At 40.8% G+C, this 10,972-nt stretch overlaps 1 protein-coding gene across 1 annotated transcript in view; it reads left to right on the forward strand.

Moving 5' to 3' along the window:
• The window catches only part of GFRAL (GDNF family receptor alpha like), a 59,274-nt gene extending 49,636 nt beyond the window's left edge, over positions 1–9,638 (forward strand). The window contains exons 8-9 of the mRNA XM_019537548.1: positions 8,439–8,520; positions 9,362–9,638. Of these exons, the coding sequence (XP_019393093.1) occupies positions 8,439–8,520; positions 9,362–9,434 (155 nt within the window). The 3' untranslated portion in view covers positions 9,435–9,638. The remainder of the gene's footprint in view (positions 1–8,438; positions 8,521–9,361) is intronic.
• The last annotated feature ends 1,334 nt before the right edge of the window (positions 9,639–10,972 follow it).

The raw sequence follows: 10,972 nt of genomic DNA on the forward strand, positions 1-10,972 counted from the left end.
GCAGTCCTCCAGCCAGTTAGTGCCCCTTTTGACTGTGTAGGTGTCAACGTCACAGTCCCCTAGTTTTTTAATGAGAATGGGATGAAAGACAGTGTTGAAGGCCTTCCTAAAGTCCAGAAAGACTACATCCACTGCTACACCTGCGTCTAAGGATTTTGTGACCTGGTTACAGAAGGCCACCAGGTTGGTCTGACAGGACCTGCCTCTAATGAACCCATGTTGGTTGTCCCTAAGCATAATCTCCCCTGCTGGCCCCTTGCAGACATGCACCAGGATAATTCTCTCAAAAAGCTTACCCAGGACTGAGGTAAGACTGACTGGTCTATAGTTTCCTGGGTCCTCCTATTAATTAATTCCTAAATAGCATCCTATTCTGCACAAGAAAAACTGTTACCAATTGTACTATGGCACCTTCATGGGGATGTCTACACATGTGCTTTAATGAGCAGTACCCTATTCTATTGCACATTAAAGTGTTACATAAAAAAAACTGTGCTAATATGCTAATGCACAGTATAATAGGCTACTGCACATTAAGCATCACCTAAAACACATGTACTTGTGCTAGTGTGCATTAGCACAACCTAATGTGAATTTATTTAGTACCTCATATTGGAGACACGCCCTGTACCCATGATGAAATTTCTGTACTAGGTGTTAGATGTAACAGATAATAGATGTTATCTTCCTCATAAACTTCTGTCATTCAAGTTGCATTTGAAAGATATTAACATGCCCCTCACAAAATTGGGCTAAAGCCAGCTTTTGCAAGCAAGCAGGGATTAATTTCAAAATTTCTTCAGCTCCTCTTTAAATGACACTTCTGTCATCTACACTGATGGAATTACAAAATTGGCCAATGAAAAAGAGGATGGCTTGGTAATCAAACAAAACCTTGCTCAAAGACATAAGATGGCTAGTGATATAACATTCAAAGACATCTAGGTGACTTAGGTATCTAAGATGTGTAAAAAAACAGAGAAAGCTGAGAGAAAGACTTTTTCTCTGGGATCCTACAAAAGTAGAAGCCTAATGTTCCACTTGGAGTACATGTGAAGAATGTGAGATTAAATCATAAAAAACACTTTTTCACAGGATAATTGTAGCCTATTTAAGTTAATTGTTATTCATTCCAGGGACAAGCTATGTGATTAAAGGGCTGTGCTGCTTTTCTTTTGTTCCACGTTTTGACTTGGATCAACCAGAACTGAGACCTGAAAAAGGGCACTTTGAGCATGTCTACATGTGCACTTTTAATGCGCATTAGTCCAATTTAAGGTGCATTAAGGACATGTGTCTACATGTGCACACCCTTAATGTGCCTTTAAACTGGAGATTTAAAGGCTATTGGACCCTAAATTTTTTTATGCAGAAATCAATTTTATGTGTGAATTGTTAAATCTCTTTAGTGGATGTGCAGACATGCTAATGCACATTAGTGCTGTGCATGTCTATTGACTTGAGACTAACTTTAGTCCCAAGTCAGTCCACAAATCTGCATTGATGTGCATCACCTTAATGCACATTAGGCTAATATGCATTAATTTTAGATGTATGTAAAAGCGTGTGTAGACATGGCCACTATATATGAAAGGTTATCTAATATATCTTTATTCCTGAAAGTTGCTCCTTAAAATAATATTCCCTCTCCCCATGCTTCTCACATAAGATGTGAAAAAGTCAATGACTCTTTGACTCTAAAGCATAAGTGATGTTTGAAACTGGGATTAGGTGAGGTCCCTAAATCACTTAGGTATGTTTGAAATTTTTTTCCTAAACATGGATGAATGGTGAAGGCAGTGACTCTCCCTGTTTTATAATTGCTGTTAAATAATAATGAAGGATGCTTATGCAATAGAAGTTCTACATGAAGGCATAATAAGATTTATGCTGCTTCTTTATATTTGGAGCTGACAGCTAAGCAAGAAAAGTTGACAAAATTTCTACTGAGAAACTTTGAGAGAGAGAGGGATAATACAATTTTATTAATTTGAATAATGTTTCTTGTGCAGAGATAGGGAAAAGTGCATTTCTCTGACTTGCCATTGATTGGCATATGGCACTGTGGATTTAAATGAAACTGTTTAGATCACCTATTTACTCATATTTTTAAGTATTTGAAAGATCAGAGAGTTGAATTCCACAACTACTCAAAAAACAAAGGATCCAGAGAAAAAAGCAGGGCTTCTGGTCCTCTTCACTTGCTATGAAACATGCCTGTTTAAAAGTTGACTTCGTTTTATAGTCATTCCAAGTAAGATTGTAGCAGTCAGGCATAGGAAAAGCCAGACATAATGTAGCAAAATATAACCAAACTATCATAAATGCAAACTAGATAAATTCCTGGCCCTTTTTAAGTAAATGAAAGTTTTGTATCAAAATCAGTAGGACAGGATCTCATTCCTTGTATCTGTATTAAAAAAAAAAAAAAACCTCACAAAAAAATCTTATTAATATGGTATTGCTGTCTACCAACATGCACACTTTGAGAAAATACGTTTGCATCAGCTTGATTTTGACTTTAACCTATCCAAATTTTCCTCTATTCTTTTACAAATCCAAAACATGTTTGCGTACCATTTAATTGAAAAAATTAGTCATGTATGAAGATAAGGATTTATGTTGCTCAGTTCAGAAGATTGAGTGCAAAGGAATTTTTGTAAAAAGAAGTTAAGAATACAGAAATCTTATCTGATTCCTGAGGAGCATAAAAAAATTGTGCTTCACCCAAAACTATTTAAATTAATCTTAGTTTCCTACTAATGTACAGAGTTATCAGTATTTTTCTAATGTGTGGTAATGCAGTGGTGAGTATCCAGATAAACAAGTAATTGGCAGGGTTTATCTATAATTAGAGCAGATGTTGTGGGAGCTGAGATTAGTTCAGCTTCACTGACTTTAATTTGTAAATCAGAAAACATGGTACACCTTATTGTTTATAAATGTGAAAAAACCTGAGACAACCAGCTAAGAAACTCTCCTAAGTATTACTCTGAATTAATCTGCCTAATAAATATTCAGAAGCATCCAAACATGTGCCCATATTTAAGTAACTTGACATGCATATAATCCTGTTGGGGTTGTTCTGTCTCCTAGAACTACGCATGTCCTTTCCCAGCCTCCCCCTGTAGTCAGAAATCTCTTAGAGCTAAGTCCAGCTACACCTCCAGTATAGTGTGCAAGCCCATGCCATGCTTTCCTACTATCTATAGTGACAGAAGGTATAAAGGGACTAGTGAATGAATGATTCATAGCCAAAGCTGGAAATGTCAACCGGATTTACCATGCAACCATATTCAAACATAATACCATGTTACAGACTGCACCCTTCTCCCATCTATCAGTCCATTATGAATAAGATCAACACGAAAAGCAGCTCAAAACCCTCTGGGTCAAATTATGGGGCAGGGGGGTGTGCAGTAAGAGATACCTAACTGTTGGTGTATACAGGCAAGTCGTAATTTATGCGTATTTAACTTACATGAATTTGGCTTTACGCACTCGACTGCTGGGGCTGGCCGCCGGGTGCTGGCTGGGACATAGCACGTAGTGCTGCACTGCGCAGTGCCACGTGGTATTGCCTGCATGCACCCACACATGCTGGCATGGCTCGGCGGTTGGGGGGCTCACACTCAGCTGGCTGCCTTGTCCAGGCACAGCGATGGCTGCTCGCTGCCGAGCCTGGCGATTTCAGCTATACACAATTTCAACTATATGCAGTGAGCTGGGAACGTAACCCCCACACAAGATGCGATTGTACTGTACTACAGACCACCAAACCAAGGGGAGGAGCTTGATCCAGAGTTCTCTTGGGAACTGGCAGAGGCTGCATGCACATGGGACATAGTTATCATGGGTGACTTAAATTAACCAAACATCTCTTGGGAGTAATGCTTGCCTAAGTCAGATTGGTTGCATTGCTTCCTGACCTGTATCTAAGAGCCCTACCTGACTCAGGAAGTGCATGGGCCAACCAGAGGTAATGCTCTCCTAGACTTGGTCTTGGCCAAAGGAGATGATCTGGTGAGAGACTTGAATACAGAAGGTAGCCTGGGTGACACTGACCATGAAACCATCATGTTCACTGTCTATCACAAGGCAGGCAAATCAGCTAGCAGGGTCAAAGTTTTGGACTTCAAAAAAGTGAATTTCAACAGGCTTAGAGTAATAGTAGGGGAAGAGCTGTGGGACCAGGGACCAAAGGTGAAAAGAGTTTATGAAGAGTGGTCATTCCTCAAGGACACTATTCTCAAATCACAAAAGAAGTCTGTTCCCATGTGGAGGAAAGGTAGCAGAAAGGCTGGTAAGCTCTCTTGGCTTAATAGGGATATCATGGTCTTCTTGAAAAAGAAGAAAATAGGTGTACAAACAATGGAAGCTTGGGATAGTTCCCAAGAAGGACTATACAACAACAGCTGCACTTGTAGGGAGAAGATTAGAAAGGCTAAGGTGGTAACTGAATTTAAATTAGCAACAGGAATCAAGGACAATAAAAAGTCCTTCTTTAGGTATGTAGGGAACAGGAGAAAACAAATGGAAGTGTGGAACCATTGCTTAACAACTCAGGACAGCTGGTTACTGACACTCAGGAGAAAACTGAATGCTTGAATGACTACTTACAGGGGTGCAGGTTGTAGCCGTGTTGGTCTAAGGAAATAGGCAGACAAGGTTCTTTGGGTGAATCTGATATCTTTTATTAGACTGACTTTAATTAATTAATTGTCTTCCAACTACTTAAGTTGGTCTAATAAAAGATATCAGATTTACCCAAAGAATCTCGTCTGAATGACTACTTTGCTTCAGTATTTCACTGGACTAAGGGGAAAATCATACTAGATAAGTTCAGAATGGGCATGGTGGGAATAACTGCCTTCCTACTGTTGACATTGAGCAGGTGCATTTTTCAGCTAGAAAAGTTAGACTTTTATAAGTCAGTCAACCAAGAGTGCTGAAGGAGCTGGCTGAAGTCATTGTGGGAGCTCTGGCAAAATTTTTCCAAAACTAATGGTGCTCAGGAGAGGTCCCTGAAGACTGGAAGAGGGCCAATGTTGTGCTTATCTTCAAGAAGGGGAGGAGAGAGGACCCGGGCAACTACAGGCCAATTAGTCAAACATCTATCCCAGGGGAAATCCTGGAACAATCCATTAAGGAGTCTATGTGCGATAGAAGGTGGGATTCTGAATGATAGCCAGCATGGATTCGTCATGGGCAGGTCTTGTCTTACCAATCTCATCTCCTTCTACGACCAGGTAACTTGCCACTTGAATAAGAAGGAAGAGGTCGACATAATATGCCTATACTTCCAAAAGGTCCTTGATCTGGTATCCCATGATGTTCTCACAGGAAAGCTGGAGGATTATGGTCTTAACTGCTCAATGGTTAGGTGGATAGGGAGTTGGCTGCGGGGTAGGACCCAGAGAGTTCAAATGAATGAATCTATGTCATCCTGGCAAGAAGTACCCAGTGGTGTCCCTTAGGGGTCCAGTTCTAGACACTGCACTTCAACAAGAACCCAGAAAAGCTTGAGCGATTCTAGAGAAGAGCCACCGATATGATCAGAGACTTGCATGGCAAGCTATACAAGGAAAGACTGAGGGATCTAGGACTCTTCAGCTTGAAAAAAGAAGGCTGAGAGAGGACTTGGTAGCAGCTCACTGCTGCATCAGAGGTGTACATCAAGGGCTCAGTGAACAACTCTTCACCAGGGCACCCTTGGGAAAAACTAGGAGTAATGGTCACAAACTTCTGGAAGACCGTTTCAGACTCAACATTAGAAACAACTACTTCACAACTAGGGTGTCCAGACTGGAATAAGCTCCCTCCAGAAGTGGTGCAATCACCCTACCCTGGAAATTTAAAGAGGAGACTGAACAATCTTCTCACTGGGGTCACCGGACCCCATTTATCTTTCCCACTTAGTGCAGTGGGGCTGGACCCAATGATTTTGTGAAGTCCCTTCCAGCCCCTTACAATTTATGAACCTATGAAACACCAGTACCGTACCTGATAAAGAATGAGCCTCTTGCAGTTTTCCCTTCCATAAATCAGTCGTGATTGGTTTTAAAGCCTCAGGCCATGTGTAGACAAAATGAGGGGCATGTGTGCACGACACTTTAAAGCAGGTTAAATGCTTTTGTACTGCTTTAATGGTGTGTGTGTTTGCACACCTCAGAGGCATATTGCACATTAATTCCAGCTACTGTAGGAAATTCGACAGCATAATGCACCTTAGATAACTTGCCTCTACAGCCACAGAGAGAGCACTGGGTTCTGTGCAGTTCCATGGCTCTGCAGCCATTCTGGCAGCAGCCTGGGAAGACAGGCTCTGCCCAAGAAAAGCAATGAGCCTGATCTATTCCCCCCCACCCCTGAAGGCCACCTGCCTGCCTGAGTTGTGTGGGGGCCCAGTGCTTCCCTCCATGGCTGTTGTGCCCCCCCGGGACTGCCCAAGCCGAGTGCTTGAGGGTGGGTGCCATCTGGGGGGGGAGGGGCCCACAGCTGCCACGGCGGGAAGCACCAGCCCCTACCACAGCCCAAGGACTGCTCTGCCCGCTGGCAGCTCGCCCTCCCCTCCCTACTGCCAGAAAGGGAGGTGAGTTGGGTGTGTGCATGACACAGGGGTTTAATCAGCCCTAAATTGAAGCAACATTTTTAAAATCCACCGCTTCAATTTATGGTCCCCATTTTATACACCCTCAGCTCCTGTAGTCATGTGAAATATGCAAAACCTTCAGCTTTAATAATTAAGAAAAAAGATAGACATTTCAGGAAAACACTGAAATGTGACTAGAGTATATTTGAAAAGTCCAGAATTGATTAATTTGCTAGTATATTCTTTGTAAGAAACCTCATGGTTATTAATGGGGCTGACTTGTAATCTTGTAACATTTCAGATTAGCAATGGCAAACACAGGCTATTGCAGTTCTTTATTTTCATACACATAAAATTCATTCTTGATCTAAGAAACCTTTTGTTAAATTATGATGAAAAATCTTGATTTCAGCAAATTGGTATGTTCCAATAGAAATTCATTTTATAAAAAAAAAAGTAGCCTGTTCTAATTTTAAGCATATAAATAGTCCCATTAACTTGTACTTCAGTGATATGCTGGAAAGAGATCCAAAAGAATGAGATAATGCCAAGACACAGGTTCTGAATAAATAGTGCCTTGGTGAGAGCTCCTGAATTCTTTTATACCAATATGGTCCCAAATCAATTGCTGCTGCAATTGTGAAATGTCCAGAGGAAAAGCTGGCCTCTTAAGTCAACACTTCTCAGCTCGGGTGGCACAGCACTCTGGAGTGCCAAGACACCCTTCCAGACACCTCCTGCAGAAGCAGATCAGGAAATAGCTGCAGCTGCAGCACATAGTCCTCCTGAAGCACTGCCTGGTCCAACCTCACAGGCTTTTCCTGGAACCAGTGGTGTGCCAGGCACGTGGGACTGTCCCACACCCCTCTGTCTTCAGGAGGAGTCTGTGGGATTGAATTGGAAAGGGCTGTGGTAGAAGCATGTGTTCCGGCCAGAGCCTTTTGGACTAACCCTCTGGAGAGTGCTGGCTGGCCTGAAGCACCATTGCCTTGCTCATCTGGAGGGGTCAGGATGGGCTAAAGCAGATCTTTCTACTGCCCAGGCACAGAAGCTGGGTATAGGAACACAGAGGGCAGGCAAAACCACACTCACCCCTCCCTGCACCAACACACACCTCAGGGGCACAGGGGAGTTTTGCTCCAGGCACAAAACTTCTTAGTTACCCTTCTGCTCCTGCCTGTTTTAGGTTTATCAGAAAACCCTAATACAGGCAGAAACACATGGTAGCACACTGGTTCAGAAGTAGTAATGTAAGTGGAGGCAGCATAACAGGGGTTCTCACCTATGGGTGCTGCCAAATTCAAAAAAAGTTGTGGAGGGGAACCCCGACTCTTAAAATGGTTGTAAACCATTGCCTGAAGCAGACAGTCAGATAAGTCCCAGGGCCATTTGGTTTTTATAGAACCAAAACCTTCAGATCAACCTGAAAACAAACTGGTAGTCAGTACAGAAAAATGCAGAGCTGTACTGTGTTTGTTAAATAAAACTCTACTTAATATACAAAATGACAAATCCATTCAATGTCAAATGTCCTCATGGGGTTAAGCTACTGGTCATATATATACTGGTGAATGTATATATACAAAAGACTCCTGGGGTGATTATTTTCCAGTTGATAATAAGGTTGTTCTGCAAATTTTTGTAGCAATAGGGGAAGAAGGGGTAGAACATTATACTGTTGGTGCATCATCAAGCTAACAGTGTTTAGTCCATTTTTTTTTGGTTGTACAATTTTCAGGTGGATTGCTGATTTACCCTGATTATATATTCCCGCCTAGGCCCTGAACTTGCCTGTTATACCTAAAGAAATTAATTTTTAATGTATTTTTCTATGTTTTATTTGTAGGTGAAACAATCCACATTATTGCATACACTTCCTGCATAATACTAATCATAGGAATTGTCATGTTGGCTCTACTAAAGACCAGGTAATTTGATAGTTACAAATCTCTGGTGCTAGGAAATTGGAATAATAATTCTCTTTTATGCTTTGATTCTAGTTTTGTGGTTGAGTTTAAAATAAAGTTCAGTGATGGAATGGACTGGCCCTATTGGTATCCACTCTCTATTTCAGCTAAGCATGGAAAGCTATTTTAGCCACAATTGAGCAGCCTAATACTGTAGTACTTAGTAAGAAGGACCTGATTTCTCTCCTGGGCTTTGTTTTTTAGCTTCTCATCACAGATGAGAGTTAAACCTGAATCCAAAATGTTGGAGAGAACTGGATTATTCCCCTGCTTTTCTAGGGAGCCAGATCACTCATGCACGGTTTGAAGAACATGCCCCTTTTCATGGTAACAAAACAGAAATTTGCACTGACTTTATCAATTGAACAAATAATATTTTTGTTTGTTATATTTTAAAGATAAAAAAAGTGAAAAAACCCCAAACCCTACAACATACATACATACGTATTGGGCCAAATTAAACAGTAAGCCTTCAGGAACTGCATTATGGAATAGATAAGGAATAGAATATCACCCCCAAGAGATAAAATGATCAGGCACTGAGCCGAATTTCATTATTAAATTCAAAACCAAAGATGAAAAAGAAATCTTGTAGAAAGATGCTGTAGGCAAGCATGTCTTTAGCATACCAGGTTTGTTGCGAGTGGGGCCCATCCACCCCAATGTTTATTATAAATAGAAGGGATGACATTTGGATCCAGATGAAGTCAGTGGAAGTTTCGACACTGACTTCTGTGAAGTCATGGCATCACTTAAAACCTGAAGTACAACTGTTAAACCAATACACACTCTTTGTTTTCAGAGCCTGCAGAACAGCATATCAGTCAAGACATACCTCACCTGACCATTCCTCTGAGACTTTTGTGATCCATTAGCAGGCATCAGAGAATCAGTTGTGTTGGTAGCCCTTTTAAAACTACCTTTGATGAAGCACCTACTGTACATTTACAATAATAAAATGTATGTTACAACAGCTAGCAAGCTATGGGAGTCCATATCTGAAAGTATGAAATATTTTTATATTGAATTACATATGTACAACATTTAACAAATATACAAATGTTAAAACTGAGCACTCCCTCTTTCTCACCTGTGTCATTGCTATATCCTGTGCTATATATTTATTCCATCTTTAGATTATCAGTTTATTGTATCCAACATGAAATTGGGCTAGCCAGGTGGCAAACATTTTTACCAAACATTACCAATATGCATCCTGTGTTAGCCATATACCACCAAGAGAGGGGAAAACTTTAAAGAAATGTTTCAGGGTGTTTTTAACAATCTGCAGGTTCCTGCAGGTTTGGAACACAAGTTGCAGTGGGGATGAATGGGAAGATAACACCAGGAACCTCTATGTGCTTGGAGAATTTTGCAATAGCTCTCAGCAACACACTGTACCTCATGGCTACAAGCAGCAGCACTGAACTCAGACAGCTCTTTTACTAAAGATCCCATCCAAATGGAGTCCCTTTATTAGTGCAAAGAGTTTTGTGCATGAAACAAAACCTAGGGATAGTACTCCTTTTTTGCACCTCCATGCCAGACTCCTTTAGTACAAGGAGTAAAAATGTCCAGACCTAGAGAAAGAGAGAAATTAGTTGCAAACATACTTTGGAAAAGTCCAGTCTTCATATAAAGTACCTTTGTTTTTGTAATAGCAGTGAGATTTTGAAAGTTCCACCCGTGGGACTTGAAATTGAAAATCTTCACTAAACTGGGGCTATGTAGCTCCTATTCTAGCATTCATAGGCAGCACAGCACCACTTACACACTAAATGGTGGCAAAATAATTTGTTTTATAGTCAATGACTTTTTTTATTTTCAAACTGCAGCTTCTTGAAGCTGCCAAGGTGGAATGAACTAGTTCCTGAAAAGATGGATAAGTAGGCAGAGTACAGATGAGGTTTCCAAAGGTGTAAAATAAATGCATTTTATTACAGCTCTGCAATTTATCACCTGGATATACAGAGCTGATTAGGAAGGTTTTCTGAAGTGTTTTTGATGGGTAATTGGTCTATACAGCATCAACATTTTCTGTGGGAGAAGTTCAATTTTGCTATAATTGGGTCATTTTAAATCTGAACATTTTGTTTATACATAATCTCAAATGAGTGGTCTATTAGATGGCTGAGCTGCATTTACTTGGCTGCTTTCCTTCTCTGGCCCAACAAATCTTGCATGATTTGATATTTACTGAACATTTTCAGTAGGAGGGCTAGGCAATGACCTACTCTGCCCATCTTGACTATCCTGTGGGAGATGTGGGTGTGACCCCTATGAGGCTGAGGAATGAACAGAACCCAGATCTCCCACATTCTGAGAGAGTGCTTTAATTGTTAGACTGTAGATACACAAACAGGAAAATAAAATGATTGGGAAAGTTGTTAGTTTGCAAACTAAAAGGTAGTCC

This window comes from Crocodylus porosus, unplaced genomic scaffold (assembly GCF_001723895.1).
Source record: "Crocodylus porosus isolate Cpor-Errol unplaced genomic scaffold, CroPor_comp1, whole genome shotgun sequence".
In the NCBI taxonomy this organism is placed as follows: domain Eukaryota; kingdom Metazoa; phylum Chordata; order Crocodylia; family Crocodylidae; genus Crocodylus; species Crocodylus porosus.